We start from the raw sequence: 20,827 nt of genomic DNA, 5'->3' as shown, positions 1-20,827 counted from the left end.
ACACAGTTGCCTATAAGTGTTATGCCAAGGACCTCAAATATATGACTTAATACTCTAGCTGTTAGCACATTTCAGAAATACAGACTCACCTGACTTGGTACATGCTCCTAGCAGATTCACAATGTTTTCATGACTTCCAATATGAATCATCATTTTGAGTTCAGACATTAGAGCATCTTTTTCCAAAGAGTCATATTTTTCTGCAAAGGTAACATGACAGATAGCAACTATACAGAAATTTTTTTGAAGAAAAATCAACATGTACAGACTGAAACACATCAGAAATAATTTTATTAACAGAATTATTAACCCAATCAAATATTCCACTTGAAGCAGGGAATGAGAGTGAACAAGCAAAAGATGGTGGTAGTTTTTACAGCAGCGCCTTGTCCCTCCCCCCCCCTTTCATTCTCTCTCTCTCTCTGTCTCTGTCTCTTAAATGTATGCAGTAGAACAGAAATTTTTCATTGGGATGTACTTAAAAAACACTAAAAGTGTTTTTATAATTTTTTATATATAATTGTTTATAAGATGCAAACATGCTACAGACTTGGAAAGGGATGTGTCTAGTCACTCATGAGCCGGCAGTACGAGTTAGTGGTTGACAGCCATGACTGCTGCACAATTCATTGCATTAGGATTTGATGACAAACTGCTTCCAGCAAAAGACAGTGATGTAAAACAAATCTACAGATTTCTTTTTATGCTAAATAGTCTAATTCTCCCATCATCTACTTCAGCTCCATGTATGGTGCAGGAATCTTTATGGCATGGAACAAGTTGGCATCATCCTCCTTGTTGGATTTTTTCCCCTTGCTCCTATTTGCAAAAATTGCACATAGAAAAGCATCCATTTGTAAAGTATACCAAAAGAATTGTATTAAAACTAGCCATGCTTAAGTAAAAAGAACATTTAGAAAAATGGTGTAAAAAGACAGTGTTCACTGAGATGGCTGCATTTTTTTAAAAAAAGCATATAATAACTGAATACTGAGGAGCATACAGAAAAGTCACACACAGCAAGTAAAAACAATTATGGAATGTTAGGTTAATATATGTGCATACTGACATGGACCAGATTTACCTTGAGCCACATTACTCCAGTGAGTTTCGTGAAGAAAATCTATGTGGTTGCTAAGAGTCAACACTGAGTTGATGGCACATAATCAATCACTCTAGTGAGTTAGAAGTTAACGTATTTCAACATACCCTTCATATTGGCTATGTGTGTGCATCATATTTATCCAACAACCAAACCATGTTTTTTGAGTTCACGTGACATATTGAACTATGGTTTGACTATATACGTTGGGTTAACATATCATAATGGACCAAAATGTTGTTGGCTAGATTGTAGTTCAATCTGTGGCATAGACATAACTACTCTAATCTCTGTTCCTCATTCCTTTCAACCTTAGAAGGAATTTATAATGCTCAAATATCAGAAAGCTAACCCTTGCATCAATGCTGTAGTATGTACTGCAGCATTGATACAAGGGCAGAAGACTCCACTGCCTCCAAAAACCAGACTCAAGAGAGAGATGGCATGATAGTTTTCCAGAAGAGGGAGCTATTGGTTATCAATTGTGCTTGAGAACCACCTTCTAATTGCTTAGAAGGGGATCTAGCAATTTGCTGACTCAGCTTGTTGTCAAGTGAAATGAGGCACCAGTGAAGTTTCGTCTAATCCTTCTAGTCTTCAGATACTGTTGTTTCAGTGGCATGGTTCACACATCATGCTCAGCTAAAATAAGACTTTGTTGTGAGATTTATGAAGCCATGGCTTTATTCTGTCAAACATGGTTAAGCAGAGTGTGTGAAGCTAGCCGGACTGACATTGCAGGAGGACAGCCATGTTAGCCAATGAGATCAATAGACAAATCAATAGAGTCAGATTAATTCTCGGGGGGAACCTATTAAGAGAAAGACCACAAAAACAGAATAACAGAACCCCACTGGTTGTCACTTACAGCTCACAGCTCAAACCACTCAAACACATTATTAATAAGCTACAACCTACATTGGACAATAACTGCATCTCCTCAAGCACTAGGTGGTAGGCCCACACTTGTATATAGACAATTACTCAATCTGAAGCAAATTCTCATACAAAACAAAACAAAACAAAACAAAACAAAACAAAACAAAACAAAACAGGACAATGTTGCTAATATGGGAACCAGAGTCTGAAACAAACCCAGATGTCTACTTTGCATCCACATTTATACCAAGAGCACCATCAGAGGCCCCAAAAACTACACACAGAAGATTAGAAGCACCTTCCCATGTTCTTCCTCTAATCAGATTTTTGCTATCATCTCCCAGCAATGTGTCTCTGGATTCTATATAGGACAAACTGGAAAATGTGGATCAAAAGACTAATGGACACAAGTTAGACATCAAGACTCAAATCAAGGATGAAGTAATATCAGAACATTTCAGTTTCCCAGGACATTCCACAGCAGACCTCAAAGTAACCATTTTGGTTAAAAAAAAAAAACATTTTAACAAGCATGATTGAGTAAGACATTGCTGAACTCACATACATCCAGACTATCTCAGAAGGTCTCAAGAAACACAATAGGTTTTTAACACATTACAATTGTTAATTGATAAGGTACTTGTAATCTGTCTAATGTAACCTGCATCTGCATACCCAAACTATATTCCTTTCCCTTCTCCCCCACCCTGCTTTATTCTAATATTTATTTATTTATTTATTTATTTATTATTCAAATGTAATTACCCCCCATCTCCCCCAAGAGAGGGACTCTGGGCGGTTTACAATAGAATCAAACTATGATCGTAAATGTTAAAATCTTTTAAAACCAGACACATTACAATTATTATAAAATGCAATAAATAAATATAAAATCCAAGGGGGTATAACATTCCAAGCTGGTGGGAGGGACTCTAGGGTGCGAGCCACCCCCAAGAATGGTTACCCACTTTCCTGACCCAGGCAAGACGGCAGAACCAAGTCTTCAGGGCCTTCCGGAAGGTCAGGAGTGAAGGGGTCTGCCTCACCACTGGGGGCAAGATGTTCCAAAGGGCGGGGGCCACTGCAGAGAAGGCTCATTTCCTGGACCCCACCAGATGAAATTCTCTTACAGACGGGGTCCATAACATGCCCTCTCTGGATGATCAGGTGGGGCAGGCCGATGTAATGGGGAAGAGACGGTCCCTCAGGTAACCTGGCCCCATGCCATGTAGGGCTTTAAAGGTGATAACTAACACCTTGAATTGGACCCAGAAGCAAACTGGCATCCAGTGCAGTTCGTGCAGCAAAGGTGTTATATGTGCCAACCTAGAGGCACCAAAAATGGCCTGCGCGGCTGCATTCTGGACCAGCTGAAGCTTCCGGATACTCTTCAAGGGCAGCCCCATGTAGAGTGCATTGCAGTATATATGGGAGATGACCAGGGCATGAGTGACTGTTCGGAGGGCTTCTTGTTCGAGGAACAGGCGTAACTGGCTCACAACCTGAAGTTGCGCAAAGGCCCTCCTGGCCACAACTGCCACCTGCTCTTTGAGCAGGAGTCGTTAGTCCAGGAGAACCCCTAGATTACACACTGAGTCTGTCTGGGGCAGTGCAACCCCATCCAGAACTAAAGATGACAATTTCCCAGAAGATGAGGCACCATCAATCCACAGCCACTCCATCTTACCAGGGTTCAGTTGAAGCCTGTTGTTCCCCATCCAGACCCCCACAGCCCCCAGGCACTGAGAAAGGGCAGTCACTGCATCACTTACCTCACCCGGGATGGAGATGTATAATTGGGTATCATCAGCATACTGATGATACCTCATCCCGTGGTGATGGATGATTTCACCCAGTGGTTTCATGTAGATGTTAGATAAGAGAAGAGAGAGAACTGAACCCTGCAGCACCCCACAATAGAGGGGTTGAGGATCAGATCTCTCCTCTCCTATCACCACCAACTGGGACCGGCCCTGGAGGAAGGAGGTGAACCAGCACAGAACTATGCCGCTCACTCCCAACTCCCTGAGCTATCCCAATAGGATACCATGGTCGATGGTATCAAAAGCTGCTGAGAGGTCAAGGAGAGCAAGGATGGATGCACTGCCTCCATCCTGCTCCCGCCAGAGATCATCCATAAGTGTGATCAATGCAGTTTCTGTCCCATATCCTGGCCTGAAACCTGACTGAAAGGGGTCCAGATAATCTGTTTCATCCAGGATCCTCTGGAGTTGCAGTGCCACCATGTTCTCAACCACCTTCCCCAAAAAGGGGAGGTGGAGACTGGATGAAAATTGTCTAGCACAGTTGGGTCCAGTGATGGCTTCTTGAGGAGGGGGTGCACCAGCGCCTCTTTAAAGGCAGCTGGGAACACCCCCTCACTCAAGGATGTATTTACCATCACTTGGACCCAACCACATGTCACCTCCCGGGCTGCCTTCACCAGCCAGGAGGGCCATGGATCTAAATGACAGGTGGTGACATTCACAATCTGGAGGATCCTGTCCATTTCCTTGGGTCCAACAGGATCAAACTGCTCCCAAATAACAAGGCTAAAATGTTCCCTCGGCATCTCCTCAGACCCTGCTTCACATGTGGAGTCCAACTTGGAATGGATCTGAGTGATTTTATCCTGCAGATGCTCAGAAAACTCTTCTGCATGGCCCTGTAGGTGGGTCACTGGGCTCACCTTCCCCAAAAGGGTATGTGTGATCTTAAATAGGGCCGTCGGACAGCAATCTGCGGATGCAATAAGATCAGAGAAATATGCCGTTTTGCCGCTCTTACTGCCACAAGGTAGGCCTTAATAGCAGCTCTAGCTTGTGTTCGATCAGTTTTGGTCTTTGTCTTCCTCCAGCGGTGCTCTAGATGTCTCTTAAGCCTCTTCAAAACCCTCAGCTCCTCCGTGAACCATGGGGAGTGTCAGGTTGGATGAGGCAAGAGAGGCCGCACAGGTGCGATCCTGTCCAAGGCCCCGGCCACCTCCCTATTCCAGGCAGCAGACAGGGCCTCTGCTGAACCATGCAGCAGATTTATTTAATTTAAATCCTACATCAGTTTAGAGACTCCATGCATCTGATGAAGTGAGATGTAGCTCACAAAGGTTTATGCCGTTTAATAAATTTTGGTGCTCTGGAAAAGTTGCTACCAGATTTCTCCTGATTTTCAGTAAGATTAAACAACTGATCTTAACAAAGCAGGCTAAGTGACAGGCCAAGCTAACAGACAAATCACCAGCTTATGCCGACCACTCCTTATTTCTTTCTTGGCAGCAAACTGTAGTTGTTTGTCTCAATGGTACTTCCCCAACATTAATTCCACACTGATTTGAAAGCAAGCTCCCCATAAAAGCATGAATGGACAGGTATCTTTACAGCAGCCTTCCCTAGTCTGGTCCCCCTCCAAATGTGAGGCTTCAGCCCTCAGTATCCTCATCAGTGCTGTGTTGGCTGGAGAATCCTAGGAATAAAAGTCCATACATGTGAAATGGGCCTCATGTTAGAGAAAGCTTCTTTACAGCATGGTTAGGGAATCTGCAGGTTGCATGTTTGTAGAAACAGCGGTCCTTACAACCCCAGAGATTTCTGCCACTTTTTCCATTTAGTGGCTGATAATTTTAAAACATAAGTCAGCATTCCCAATTTGATTCCCAGCAAATCTCTTGGATTTCAGATTTCATAATTCCTGGGAGCTGAAGCCTGGGGTGATGGGAGAAAACCAGGTTGGAAAAGGCTGATACAAAGTGACTACGTTCTCCTTAAACTTTAGGCTACCTTTAAGCATTTTGACAGCAACTTGGATGGATACTCCAGCTTCGCTAATTTCATATGCAGTAGCATTCATGACTTTCCCAAAGGCACCAGAGCCTAGTACTTGCCCTATAAAAAAGAAAGTATTCTCCTTATTTTACAATTTGTGTCTGTTTATTTCATGATTAGCTTCATGAAGGGTACCATGGACAGCTCACCGAATTTCAGATTTTCTCTGGGAAACTCCCACTTCAGATCATACTCCAAATTACTGAAATTAATGTAGATGTATTCATTGTCAGAAGGGCCAACCATTTGTATCATCTGCAGTTGTCTTTCATATCTAAATTGCTAGAGGGAATGGGAAATTGTGAATGGTAAAAGTGACACACAAAGTGGGAGAGAAGAAATGAATAAAGGGTGTCAATCTGGCTGTTACCTTTTTATAGTTTCGGCAAGTTAATATGCACAACCCAACGATAATTGGAAAACAGACTCCAAATGCTGCATACAGCAAAACATTATCTGGCAAAACAAATTTAAAACATGCAATTTGAAAAACAGTTGAATTATTAAAGGGGGAAGCAAATGTTCACTTAGAATACTTTTTGACAAAATTAACTGTAGAGTATCAAAGCTTCCCAGGGTAGAACTGGAAAACTTCAAGGTGCTACAAGACTCTTAAGGGAGTTACAAATATAGCATATTCATTAATTTTTATATACCAAGCCTTTACGTCTTGAAGACCAACATAGCCCACCCCCCAATGGAAAGCTAAGAGGAATTGTTCGTAAAAAGAGCAAAGAATCAAAGTAAGCCTAAAATGGCCATAAATGAGACTGATCTGTAACTCTTGTGATTTACCTGCCTCTGGAGAATGACATACCAGAGGGTTTCTTGTGAGCAAACATGTGAACTACATTCATGGCAATTTTTTCAGCCTCAGATCCCCATTGGTAAAAGAGAAACTGTGCTCTTAGACTCACTGCAAATGCAGACCACAGAAAGATCATAGTGAAGAAGGGAAAGTCAAAATCCAACCATCCGAGTGTGGTCTTCCACGGGACAGATTTGGGAGCAAAAGAACTTGGATGGGCTAAATTTCTTAGACTCAATTGTTTATTTTAAGTTAAAGGGTTGGCCAGGAATAATGCAAAATTGCCTCAACATGCTACTTTTAGATTCTAATATCCAATTCTCTCCATAATATTTCACAATATCCTCAGTAGTCCCAACTGTGTGTAGTTATACAGTACCTTTTGGTTCAACAAAATATGTATCACAAGAAAAGCCAACCGAATTCTTTGCACAGCATTCAATTAAATGTCCAGTTTGTAAGTTCTTTGTATTTAAAGTGCTGCTTGAGATCCAGGATCCAAATATTTTTCCTTTATGTTTTTCATTTGAAGTTCCACCTGTGATTTCAGTGCAACTGAAAGGAAGAAAAATCTGTTTACATTTTCTGCTGCTCATGCAAAGTACTAAAAAGTCAATGGTACAGTAAAATATAAGTGGTAACTTCTGGGGAATCTGCAGAGGGAATTAAAAAAAATCAGGATGGCAGCTCAGTGTGAAGCCCTTTTTGCATATATCACATGGTTGTGAGACCATCTTGACTTACTTGGCATTCCCCCTCCGCCTGCAAAAATGTCCCCGAGAGCTTCAGATAATCATATACTTTAGCACTAGGTATGAAGGAATGGCATAAGCTGCCAACATTTTTTTAGTTACAGCTTCTTTATATTTAGCAGATCTTCTTTGGAATACATACTATGGTTAGGGTATTGGCTCACAGGAAGGGAGTTCTCAGATTCCATCTGATTACTCACCACTATGCTAGAAGTGAGATAACATGTTAACCAATCTTAGTGCACATTCTGCCCCACACTAACATCTTTTTCATAGATTTTTGTTAGGGTATCCCATCTATCGGAGGGAAGATAATGAGAAGACCTTAATTTCAGCAGTCCATTTTTGATTGTCCACACCCCAAGTGACTTTGCTGACATTGCTTACATGCTTTAAAAGACAACCAACCTTGCAATTTGCATTGTAAGGTTGGTCTTCTTTTAAAGCATGTAAGTAATATCATTACATTTGCAGGATCCGAATTGTTTTGAAAGGAATTGGTTAGCGCAGCCTTCCCCTGCTTGTCAGTTTGCAGAACTGCTGACACTGTAGCTACCAGAATTGTATTTGATGGGTGCATGGGAAGACTGCAGGATAGGAACTGGGGTGATTGTAACCCTATTTGCAGCAGGAAGAATAAAATGAGCAGCATTCTGGATAATGGTAAGCTGGGGCTCCATTTTTGTTATTAAGACTGATTTGCAGCTGGAACTGTCTGTATGTGTTCACTTTCTCTGAAGTTCTCAATTCAAGGTTTAGGGCAAGATGGTAACTTTTCTGTATAATTTATTAAGAGAAATATTTTGAGTGACCTGCCATGGAACTGAGAATCCATTTGTCTGACCCAATGAGGCCAATCAGATGCTTTTATTCCTGCAGCACTTTGTTCATATGGTTTATTTTAAAAAACAATTATGTCAATACTATAATTTCACAATGATCTGTAACTATATCACAGTGAATCAGTGGAGATCCAACCACTCACATCAATGGAAAGGTTCAAAGTAAATTTTTATTTACTTGGTATGTTTTCTGAAACATTCCCTCCAGATCCACAATGATGCAGGATTGCTTTCAGCAATGCAAGATAACTGATTAAGTGTTGAGCTCATTTTTACTTTAGGCTTGCCTGCAAAGATAACAGCAACAATGACAGATAGTTTAGTAATGCAATTTTGCAAACATTGCCAGAACAGCTTCCCTACATCTTAAGCCTCTTCTGTTTTAACTAGTTCTGATTACAAACACATTTATCTGAAGCAGGTTCTATGGATCACAAGGCAATTGACTTCAAGGAAAGTACTGTATATTTAGAGCTGAACCTAGCACAGAATAAAAGATATCATGCAACAGTATTCATTTTTATCTTTTACCCAGATTCTTCTGTTTTTAGCCTTGTTCTGCCTTGCCTTGTCTTACCAGCTGTCTGTTACTTTGTTCAACTCACTATAGTGGTATTTGATTCAGGCCATGCTGATCAGGTGAAACATTATTCCAAACAGGATGGATGCAGATACAGAGGAAGGCTTCAGGGTCATAAATCTATAGCATCAATAATCAAACCAATAATAAGCTAGTCAATCTAGCAATTGATGCATTTAGGTAGGTTCTACCCCTCTTTGTTATCTATTCTAGCTTTTCCCAACTTGATGTCCTCCAGATATGGTAGTTCATTGCTCCCTTAGTTTCAGCTAAATAGCCAGTGACTAATGGTTAAGAATAATAGAGCTTTACCTTGAGAACATTACATTAGCAAAGCCTAGTCTGTCCTTTCAAAGTCCCAGACATTTGTCTTGCAGTACAGCTGCATGAGAGTCCTTCACTGAAGATGCATGATACTCTACCATCATGTTTAGACTTTACACAAAAAAGTAGTTTTATATCTTATGTTCTCACTATTGCAGCCTATATACAAATGAGACATCAACCCCCCACCCCTGTATCACAGAAAGACTGCACAACATCAGTGCTTGATGAATATTTTTAAATCAGAAATCACAAATATATAAAGATGCCATTGCTCTGTCTAGCCCACATCTCTAGTTTCTCAGACACAAGATTTTTCTCTATCCAGTTTGGAAATGCTGGGGATGCCTCTTTAAATCTTGCATATGCGTGCCTAGCAGCAGGTTGTTAACCATTGAACTATGACCCTTCCCTGCCAGAAGAAGTGTTCTGAAATTTCCATATCCACTGCAGACTACATTTCCATCCCTGTATAGATGTTCAGATAATTAAAGACATCATTTAGATATGGTTAACTCAGTATTTCTCAACCTTGGCAACTTTAAGACGAGTGGACTTCAACTCCCAGAATTCTGGGAGAATTCTGGGGAATTCTGGGAGTTGAAGTCCACCCGGCTGGAAGTTGCCAAGGTTGAGAAATACTGGATTAACTATTTCAAGTACAAAACTACATATTCTAAAGGCTTTATTGAGAAAGGTGGACTGTCATTCACAGATAAGATAAACAGGACTGGATGAAACGCACAGAAGTAAGTGAGGTCAAGTAGACTGGTTTTATATCTTTGGCTGGTAAAAAGACATTTTTTTAAAATTTAGGAAGGCATTTCACCCATGTTGAATATGCTATAACTGGTTTTAACTGGTTGCTTTGATCAAGGTAACTGATGTTGTACTTGCATTATTTTTAATGTTGTTTTCATTATGAACAGCACTTCATTCATTTCCTACTATCATGCAGCTTAGTCCCAACACATTTTAAGAGTGACAAAATGAAGAAGACCACTGTAAGCGATTCAGTGGAAAAGATGGGTATAAATTAAACTTGTCAGTAAACATAGCATGGTACTGAACATTGACTGATCTTGTTTCTTAAAACATACTCACTTTTCACATAGAGTCTTAATGTCCTCTTTACAAGCACATCACTATTCTCTGCATAGAACAAATATTCCCCTGGTTGGTGTTTATGGTCACAGAAACTTGCAGAGATGCTGTTTCATAAAGGAAGGAAGAAAGGATCATTCAAGTGTAGATTCAGGTGTATTCTTTACTGAAAGGCTCTATGGTGAGTCTTCTTTTAAGCTACCCAGGTTACTGTCAAAGAATAAAAACCACAAAATAACATCGCAACCAAGCAACATTGTACTTCCATGAAGGGAGGAGAAGCAGCACCTTCACCACGGCATCTGAAACTCTGGAAATAACTCATAGAAGAAATTCTTTTCTTTTTTCTTTTCTTTCTCAATAAGGAAAAGATGCTTCCTAAGCTCTACAAATGGCCAACCATACGGACTTTTAGGAAATCAGCCACAGGTACAATATTACATTTGTATATGGTCATGTATTTGGCCCTTCCTCAAATATCACAGAATACAAAAAAGTGTTTTTCTACTCTGCAGAAACCTCCCAATCCCCCAATTCTGCAAGTTTGCTTTATGATTTGATCTGAAGCAGAGCACAGATGGTTTTTTTGGATTTGGAGATCACTAATATGCTTTTCCCTCCCCTTATGATGCCAGAAAAAAGTTTCTCAGCTAAGAACGCTCCTCCTCCTCCTCTTCTGCAGGATGAAGCTCTCTTCATTAAAGGTTATGGACCATAATACGTGCTGTGCACCAGTTACACCCCTTCCTGGATCGGGAAGCTCTTTGAACAGTCACTCATACCCTTGTTATCTCTCATATAGACTATTGCAATGCACTCTACATGGGGCTACCCTTGAAAAGTATCCGGAAGCTTCAGCTGGCCCAGAATGCAGCCGCACAAGCTGTTTTTGGTGCCCCTAGAAGGGCACATATAACACCGTTGCTGCACAAGCTGCACTGGGTGCCAGTTTGCTTCCAGGTCCAATTCAAGGTGTTGGTTACCACCTTTAAAGCCCTACATGGCATGGGGCCAGGTTACCTGAGGGACCGCCTCTTCCCCATTACATCAGCCCATCGTGCAGAGAGGGCATGCTGCGGACCCCTTCTCTAAGACAACTTCATTTGGCAGGGTCCAGGAGGCAGACCTTCTCTGCAGTAGCTCCCGCCCTGTGGAACATGCTGCCCCAGGAGGTGAGATTGGCTCCATTGCTCCTGGCCTTTCAGAGGAGTCTGAAGACCTGGTTCTGCCACCTCGCTTGGGGTGGAGAGGGGAATAGATCTACATGGGGATGGCTGCTATAGACCACTCCTCCCACACTTGGACTGTTTTAGATTCTTTCACCACTTGGACTTTTTAACTTTACTCTTATTTATATTATTTATCATTGTAATTTTATACTGTATATTTTATGATTGTTGTTTTAATTGATTATTGTAAACCACCCAGAGTCCCCCGATGGAAGAGATGGGCGGGGACAAATTGGTAAATAAAATAAAATAAAATAAAATAAAATAAAATAAAATAAAATAAAATAAAATAAAATAAAATAAAATAAAATAAAATAAAATAAAATAAAATAAAATAAAATAAAAAATCTACTATACTGCTGAAGTGCAGGTTGGTAGATAGATGTTTTTTACCTTCCCAGGCTGGGGCTAAGAGGGAGTGACTGGCCCAAAGCTACCCATCAACATCTGTGCCTAAGGGAGGACTAGAAGCTGGGATTCTGTGTTCCTACTCCAGCACACTGGCTCTCAAGCACACATAGTTATTATATTTCTGATAAATAGGTCAGTTGTTTATATGAACAAAGAACAGGATGGATAGGTAGGTAGGTAGGTAGATACTATAACCCTATCTCTAACACTTTAAAAACTGTAATAGCACAAAAAGCTAAGATTTGGATCCATCAAGGACAACCTCTCATGTCCAGCTTTGATCAGGAGGGTGAGAGTCTATAGCACCACTATCAGAGTAAGCTGAGTCCCAACATAGCAGGGGTCAAGAACCTTCAGCTCTTGGATCAAATAAGGCCTTCCATGTCTTTCAGTCTGGATCTCCAAACTCTGTTTTTTTCTTCATTTGTTCCTGCTCTGTAGTTACTCCATGAACTACAAAGCTTGTACAAAATGAAGATAAAAGAAAATGCCTTGGTGCATTTTTTTCTGTTTTGTGGTCACTCATTTGGTATCCTAAATATAGGTACATCCATTGTTCTGCCTATATTTGGCTTTGACTCTGCTTGTAGCTACAAAAGATTTCAAGGGAAGCAATGAAGACTTCCTCAACAGAAGAAATGTTCTTAGCTCCTATTTTGCAAAAACAGGATTACAAAGAGTTTGAATTCCACATTTGGTCTGCACCAGCCATATAGGCCCTCAAAATATAGGTAAATGGATGGAGTGAAAGAACTTGCAGTTTCTTCTTCACCTGGTCTCAGATTTACTGCTGTTTGGGAAATCTCAGATCAAATCTCATATTGCTCAAACAGAAAATTCTTACCTCCAGGTGTCAACTTCATCTCAAAAACACAGACTGTATCTTAATTATCTTCCCTCCATTGTGCTGAACTCATGCAGGGCAGAAGCAAATGATGTTGGCCATTGGCACAGCACAAGGAGCAAGCAAGAACAAATAGCTCAAAGGAGATAAAACTGGGGCAGGCAGAAGTCTCAGGATCAATTTATCGACAGCTGGAAATGTACAAGTTGGACTCCCTTCCTTCCTCACTCTCCCTATCAGGCAACAAGACGGTCACACAGACTAACCACTGATTACACACCAAACAACCACTGATCTAGGAGTCTTTATTATAGTTATTTACAGCATCACTGGAACAGCCTCACAACCCCAAAATTATATCTTGCCATTAAGTCTTGCTGCAAAACATGATTTACACACCCTTATCCTGCTGTTGTCCATATTAGGAAACACCCAGCAGCCTCAAAATAAAATAGGAGAGTCAGAAGAAGATGTTATTATGCTAGCCCAGTGGCAGCTCTTTCAATTTCCACAGCAAGGGCTGGTTTCCACTATAGCTAGGAAAGATTCTCAATGGTATATGACATGTTCCTTGGGGGTCAAAAGAAAGAACACAAATGCAATGGGATTCTCAGCAGGGAGAATCTGTTACTTGCAGATCAACAGTTTTCAAAGAGAAGAGGTATCTGTAGACTCTCGCCTCTTATGAAGCCTCTGCTCACAATTGATAGTAGGGAAATAATAAAAAATCCACACACCTCGGGGGAATCTCACTGTGTATGTCTTTTTTGTTTTCTACCTGGGATTGTGTATACCTAAGACTGTCTGCACCTAAGATTTTCTTAAAATGTAGATGACAAATGTGATGGAACAACAATTTGGATCTGGCTGCAGTTTCATCAAAACTCTTATTGGTGGGACTTCAGTGATATTGAACAGAAATCTGCAAGAAGATATTCATAAACTCTACCAATATTTAAGCAGAGGATTAAAGCTGTGGGTCCATACATTTTCTAAACGATTATAATAAGAGGAAATGAGCATATCAGAAGTAACTATGTTTGCACCAAATAAGTCAAAATTTGCTTAATGATTACATTTTCCTTGGGAATCAAAGCACATTACATGTGATATGGGATACATAAAATCATTTTTCAAAAAAAAAGAATAGAACATTCTTTTAAAAGCCCTATCTCTGAAGGCAAAATCACTAGCACAAATTGGCTTCTTCTTGCATCACTAGCTTGGCAGCCATAGGCAACCAGAAATGCATGCAGGTGAGTAAGGAACGCAGAGTTCCATCCTTCCGCTGTGCAAAGAAAACAATGGGCTGCTCAGAAGAAGCATATTTCTCCATGACAGTCATAGAAACATGTTGCTCCATCTTCTCCTATCCTCCAGCTGAATAGTTAAAAAAAAATCTTTAAGAGTTTATTTACAGTGTTGTAAGTAGAAAACAAAAACAATATTCATACATAGATTTCAGTTTCATAAGACTGATTCGGTCTGGAAAATTAAACCAACTTCTGCTGAAAAATAAAGGAAGATTTGTAGTATCAATATCAATAGGTTTTGCTTTATGGTTGATTGAAGAAGTGAAAGTGAATAAAGAAGGAACAGAAAACCAAAAGGTACCAAGAACATTTTGTGGAAAAGCTTAGAGGAAGTAGTAGGTGGAGTGGAATCAAAGGACTAAAAAAGAAAAGAGAAAAAGATTCAGTGAGGAATTTATCTATTTTCAAATATAGAGATTCTCCTCACTGCATTATGCTTGTTTGCAAAGCCTTGCTCCTCCTTTTTCATCAGAGCAAAGAATTAGAACAGCTGTTCAACTTTTTGTTTCTTACTATAAATTTGCTAAAGTTTCTACTCTCTAGTTTCTTTTTTGCATGAGAGAGAAGTTGTTGTTCCTTTTCCCCCCCTGGATATTGCTGCTAATTCTGAACAGAGAAATGGCAGGGCTGATCCCTGTTTTGTTTAAACAACTATCCTATACAAATCAAGATAAAAAATTAGAAACAGAACCAAAAAGGATTTGAGAGGGACAAAAAAGTAACTACTATCAATTATCATACTGATGAGCCAGCAATAGAACACAACAGCTAAAATAACTAATGCAACTTAAGGCTCCATTAACAAAATAATCAGATCAGGCATAGTTCCATCCAATTGTCTGCTGGCCAGGCCAGTTCTGGGGGATGCTTTTTAAGGACTAAAGCAGTCTAGAGAAAGAAGACAAGGTGATGAATTATTTGGAAACCAGATCCTATAAGGTTTGGTGGAAGGAGTTACATAATGTTTAACTTGGAGAACATAAGCTTAAGGGGAGACCTGACAGTTCTCTTAAAATATCTGAATCATTGTTGTGTAGAAGATGAAGCAGACTTAATCTTTTTTGCTTTAGAGGGCAGGATTAAAAGTAATATAGAAACTGTAGGAAATAAATATCAGCCCCGACTTAGGAGAATCTTCTTAAGAGCCGTTTGGAATAAACTACAAGTTCAGGGATGGGCAACCATGGGTTGCATGCACCTTCCCTGTCCCATTTATGGCCCCAGAGCTTCCCCAAATAATGCTACCAAATGGTAGATTTGGGGCAATTTGGTTCCTTTCTATTTTTACAAACGTAAGGATGGAAATAGATGTGTTTGAACTTTGGAGAGGCAAAATGCATCCATTTCCATCCTTAATTTCCCCAACTCTGTCAAAAACAGGCAAAACTTTCCAGCCCTGCTCACTTGGTGATGCCACTGTGTCCTGCAGCCCTTGGCACTTGTAAAATAATTTTACAAGTGTGGTTTCCAGGATAGGTAGGTTGACAATCTCTCCTTAACTCTCAGCAGAGGCTGGATGGCCACCTATCAGGGAGACTGTAGTTATCCTTCAACCTTTGCTCTGATGAAGGTCATTGGACTTCCCATTGGATCTTCACAGACTCTTTCTAGTTACAAATCTATTTTTTTATATTCAAAGCAAGTCAGGACAGATTGCATAGCACCATAACATTTTATTTTTTTTTCTTATTCCATGCATATCTGCAAGAATGTATTTTACAACTTTTTCCCACTTGTACCTCACCAGGCACAGACATGCCCTGGCTACATCTTTTTTCTGCTGTATTCCCATTACACCACCTTCATTTAATCCTCAGCCCATTGGTGATACAGGGTTAAGTTGTTCTTGGCTTTAAAGTGGTATTCCCCCATTTACTAACAGCATCCAAAGGCTTCATCAAGATGCACGAAATCTATTAGGATTTGTCACTTATTATCTTGGAGGAAAGTCACTGGATTGCCTTGAAACACAGGGAATAGAGACTGTTGATGGGACAGCAAATTTCATGATGTCATAGTTTCCTACTGATTCAAGGATGGATGGATAGCCTTACAACTCAGCAGTGGGGAAAGGCCTTTAGATTTAAATTCTTTAAACAACATCAAGTGAATTTAAGTTTTAAGCTCAGGTCTACAGGCTCTGTGATTATGTTAACTGGGATATGGATAAACAGTTTGCTTTTACTAGCTGCTTAGAATGTTCTAGGAGTTAGCAATTATGAAATAGCAGTGAGCATTTATTTTGAGTCAAAATAAATGTAAGGCTAGTGACATCCACATCATGCATACACATGGTGACCAAGTCAAAAAAGAAGGGTCAGCACATGAAAAACTGAGGTTCCATAGTCTGTTTCAAGTAAAAAATGCTCTGAAATAGTTCTTTAAATAAACAAAATGCTTTCAGGGTACAGGAACCCACAAAGCTGTATAGGGGCACCATGCACTTTCAAGGTCTGTTACACACAGACCTACCAGCTTCCTCCTTATGTTTGAAAAAAGCTGGGGGAAAGAGGACAACATTTATTTTTCTACTTTAGTGTTTGCAGCGTCATAGGAGCCAACACACTTCTCACTCAACTGGGGCCTTTTAGTATCCACCTTGATATCTTAACTAAAAATGATAGGATGATCCAAAATCACATATAACATCCATTATCTAGAAGTTAGATGTACAGGAACCACAAAAAACCAATACAGTCTTAAGTACATCTCAGACTCTGCATCAGCACATAGCATGACTGGACAGCTCCACAGTGAGGTCTATCATCAATAGTGCTGCTACTGCTGCACCACCAGTGCAGACCCAGGGTCCTGCATCGCTCAGGGTCCCCCTCATTCAATGCCACGGGCTTTAAAAAGTTCATAAAAATATTGCCCTGCTGGTCCTCATTACTGCTTGATGGAAGGAGGGAGAAGGGGGAAGAAGAGACAGAAAATTAATTACAGCAGAGAGGAATTAAAAAGAAAATAAGCTGAAGAGACATATGTGGGTCTTCTCAAAAGGCATTGCCCTCAGTAGCATCCTGTTCTATACCTCAGTTTTAAAGACGGACTGGTTCTGGGAGCTGCCATTGTAATTTCTCACACGCTGACCTGGAGTGGCATTAAGGCATACTGGGAAACTCATCAATATGTCCCCCAGGAATAAAAAGAGGTCTTTCATTAATTTTTAAGTCTGAAGATTATACCCCAAGGGAGAAGGCTGAACCCAACCAAAGTGAAGCACCTTCAAATCAGATTGATGCTTAAATTTTTACAAAAAAACCTGTGCAACTCCAATATGCTGAATTATGAGCTGAAGTATCCAAATCTCTCTGCTGCATTCCGAAGAAATCGTTGCACATTCTCCAATTCTGACAAGGCACTGATAGAGTGTACTATGTTAGTTCTCTGTCATTAACTTTTTAATTTAATTGAAGTAACAATAGATTGTGGCATTATAGGTACAGAAAATATACAACAAATAAGTAGCATCATTTTAAGCATTTTATCAGAAGTAGAGAAGGGTGCAAAAATGCATAGCATAAAAACAATCAATGCAAGTGAATTACCTATAAGCGTCTGTGTAAGTTTGCTGACATGGAAATGACATTTGGGAAAATATCCAAATGCATCTAATTGGTGGGTAGGCTTTAAGTTTAACTTCAAGGCAAGTATCTTCCTCTGTACCAACTTCAAAATCTTCCTTTCCATTGGTTATATTGATAAACCCTTTATCTGTTAAAAGATACATCAGCATTATGTGGCAGCATTCAATATTCATTTGAAGGATTTGGACATAAGCACCTTTTATATTAAATTACTATTGAATGGATGGCAGACTTTTGTTCTGATAAGGTCCCAAATATGAGAATATAGTGTAGGAAAACTTCTCCTAGATCATGTTTTTCTAATCTGGCTGCGTATTCTCACAATGGCCTATCAGATTCTCCCAGGAAGACTAGAGGCTGATCTTTAAGGTGATAACATTCCCTTGTCATACTGTATATTCCTTGGCAACTGAGATGCAGAGGATAAAAGTTCCACTTAACTCATGGTTAATAGCCATTAGTTGCCATTTCCTTCTTAGAACCATTTGTCTATCTTTCTCCAACAAAGATGGTGTTCTGTGGATGGGTTGGATTACAGTTTTCATAATCATCCAATAAGCCTGGTCCTTGCCAGCATCTGCTACTTTTACTGGAAGTGCTATCTTTGAACCTAATATCTTCTGAATACAAAGTCTTGAAACTAACAGAGTTAGTAAACCTTGCAATCAGAGCGTAGTAACATATTCAAACTATTTTGACTTTCCTATCTTTTGATCAATAGCTCCTTCTATCCTATCAAAGACTATTTTTGCAAAAAGAATTTTCCTTCTGTGCAGAAAAAAAAAATAGATTAAAAAGACTTGCTGTGCAATTATATGATTCCCTGAATAGGATTCAGATTATCTAAATGTAATATGAGACAAACAGCTCTAGTGTAATAAAATTTCCATTCTCCTAAATAGTTTATGAGACTGGAAATACCCTGCACATTTCCTTGCTTATTTTTCCTCCCTTTTCAGTACTACCAAATACTTATTTTTTAATTTTTTTCTTTATTTATTTTCTATCCTGCCTTTATTATTTTTATAAATAACTCAAGGCAGAGAACATACCTAATACTCCTTCCTCCTCCTATTTTCCCCACAGCAACATTCCTGTGAGGTGAGTTGGGCTGAGAGAGAGGGACTGGCCCAGGGTCACCCAGCCGGCTTTCATACCTAAGGTGGGACTAGAACTCTCAGTCTCCTAGTGTCTAGCCCAGCACCTTAACCACTAGACCAAACTGGCTCTCAATATCCATTTGCACTGAGAATAATACTGACAATAATTAGTTCAAACTGGAGTTTCCAACACTACTTTGAGCTTCCATTACAACTGAAATTAACCATGGTTAAATATATCATGTGACTATCTGGTAAGCCTAGAAAAGAATGGAGAGGCTGTCTGAAGCAGCATGTTCCAAACCTTTTAAATTTTAATTGGAATGTTTGAGGGATAAGCCATGAGCCACAAGTAATCACAGAATCAATTTTTCAGTTGCCAATTTCTGATGGAAAAACAAGGAAATTAGGCTCATTATACCTTTGTGTAGACTTAGAGGACCTTAATTGGCCAATACTCTCCCACCAAAGTAACACACAAAAGCTTCAAGAGGAAAATTGGCCACAATCACTGGCCTGAATTTATGAGATACAGTATTTGGAGGGGCATGTGTTTTGACTTAGCTTCACTTTCATCATTCTATAGGAAAAAAACATATATTTTTATCCTATATAATATTTCTATTGCATATATCAACATAGGTAAATGTGTCTTACCTAAAATTCTAACTACAGCAGTTTTCTTGGCAGCAATTTCCTTAGAAGAACAGGTGTAATGACCGTGACTATGCTGTTCCACAGATGACATAAATGCATACAGAGTCTTAACCCAAGATGAACTCACTATCCGTCTTCCTTCAAGTACCATATTCTAAATGTTTAAATAAAGATTAGAATGTAAGAGCTGATAGCATTTATCCATGGTGGACCTACACAGAGTTTCACCGCTGGGGGATATGGTAGTGGTATCTTGTTTCACCTATTTTATTACTTACTAATGTGCCCTGTAAGGCACTGTGGGGCTGTATTGAGAATACGTGGTAAGAGAAGGCCCAGAAAACTTGAGTAATAAGTGGCTGATAGCTTGAATAGAAATGATAAGGAGATAGATTAGCTAGAACACTACTTGCCCAGGGAAGTGGGGGAAAAGAAAACAAGAACCAGTGCTTACACATTTATTTGTATTTCCTAAGGACAGGGGGGAAATCTAAGAAATATGATGGAAAAAGTAGAACTTGTTTTAATATATGAAGACATTCATAGCCAGAATATATCAGTTCACTCACTGAAATCAGCCCCAATCCAGCCTGTTAAAAATCATGAACTGTACCATGTGTTTTGTTCAGAGACAGGCACGGACAAAGGAGCCCAAAACGTGATTTCTATTCACAAGTAGGGAAGTGTGGATCAACATGAATTAGCTTGGTATTCTGTTTTGCAAAGCATATTGTCACTCTAGCAGGTTTGTATTTGGATTGTCATGAATTATCCAGACATAGACTAGCTGGCCAATTTAAGGGTGGGCAAGGGGTAGGAAATTATTTACGTGGAAGGGACGCAGTGGCGCTGCGGGTTAAACCGCTGAGCTGTCGATCGGAAGGTCGGCGGTTCGAAACCGCGCGGCGGGGTGAGCTCCCGTTGCTCGTCCCAGCTTCTGCACACCAAGCAGTTCGAAAACATGCAAATGTGAGTAGATTAATTGGTACCGCTTCGGCGGGAAGGTAACGGCGTTCCGTGAGTCATGCTGGCCACATGACCCGGAAGTGTCCTATGGACAACGCCGGCTCCAAGGCTTTGAAACGGAGATGAGCACCGCCCCCTAGAGTCGGACACGACTGGACTTTACGTCAAGGGAAACCTTTACCTTTACCTTTAGACTAGCTGGCCAATTTAAGGGTGGGCAAGGGGTAGGAAATTATTTACGTGGAAAATGAATTGTTTGCTTTCTTTTCAAAGCAAAATCAATTTGCATACTCAGAGAAATGTCTTTTTCTTTCTTTTCACTGCAAAACAACCCTCCATAGTCATAGTGGACTTAGCTTTTCTATAGAGATCCCTTTACCGTACTTTCTGAAATAATTATGGAACAATTTAACATTATGGGCTAAGAACTGAACTAACCTTTGAGAAGAACTCCAGTGTAATGTGAGAAAGGAGGTCATTGAAAGAAACGAACAAGTTAAGAACTCTG

At 40.0% G+C, this 20,827-nt stretch overlaps 1 protein-coding gene across 1 annotated transcript in view; it reads right to left on the bottom strand.

Annotated features, from left to right (window-relative positions):
- The window catches only part of FLT3 (fms related receptor tyrosine kinase 3), an 80,705-nt gene that overhangs the window by 12,797 nt on the left and 47,081 nt on the right, over window positions 1-20,827 (bottom strand). Inside the window, exons 9-17 of the mRNA XM_063305737.1 lie at window positions 19,354-19,507; window positions 17,558-17,723; window positions 10,210-10,316; window positions 8,380-8,488; window positions 6,987-7,162; window positions 6,170-6,255; window positions 5,949-6,081; window positions 5,755-5,859; window positions 90-200 (exon numbers count right to left, since the gene is read on the bottom strand). Coding sequence (XP_063161807.1) covers window positions 90-200; window positions 5,755-5,859; window positions 5,949-6,081; window positions 6,170-6,255; window positions 6,987-7,162; window positions 8,380-8,488; window positions 10,210-10,316; window positions 17,558-17,723; window positions 19,354-19,507 — 1,147 coding nt within the window. The remainder of the gene's footprint in view (window positions 1-89; window positions 201-5,754; window positions 5,860-5,948; window positions 6,082-6,169; window positions 6,256-6,986; window positions 7,163-8,379; window positions 8,489-10,209; window positions 10,317-17,557; window positions 17,724-19,353; window positions 19,508-20,827) is intronic.

The sequence above is a fragment of the Candoia aspera genome, chromosome 5 (assembly GCF_035149785.1).
Source record: "Candoia aspera isolate rCanAsp1 chromosome 5, rCanAsp1.hap2, whole genome shotgun sequence".
Taxonomy (NCBI): domain Eukaryota; kingdom Metazoa; phylum Chordata; class Lepidosauria; order Squamata; family Boidae; genus Candoia; species Candoia aspera.
Note: the sequence above shows the minus strand (reverse complement) of the source record. Positions and strands in the feature narration are given on the sequence as shown.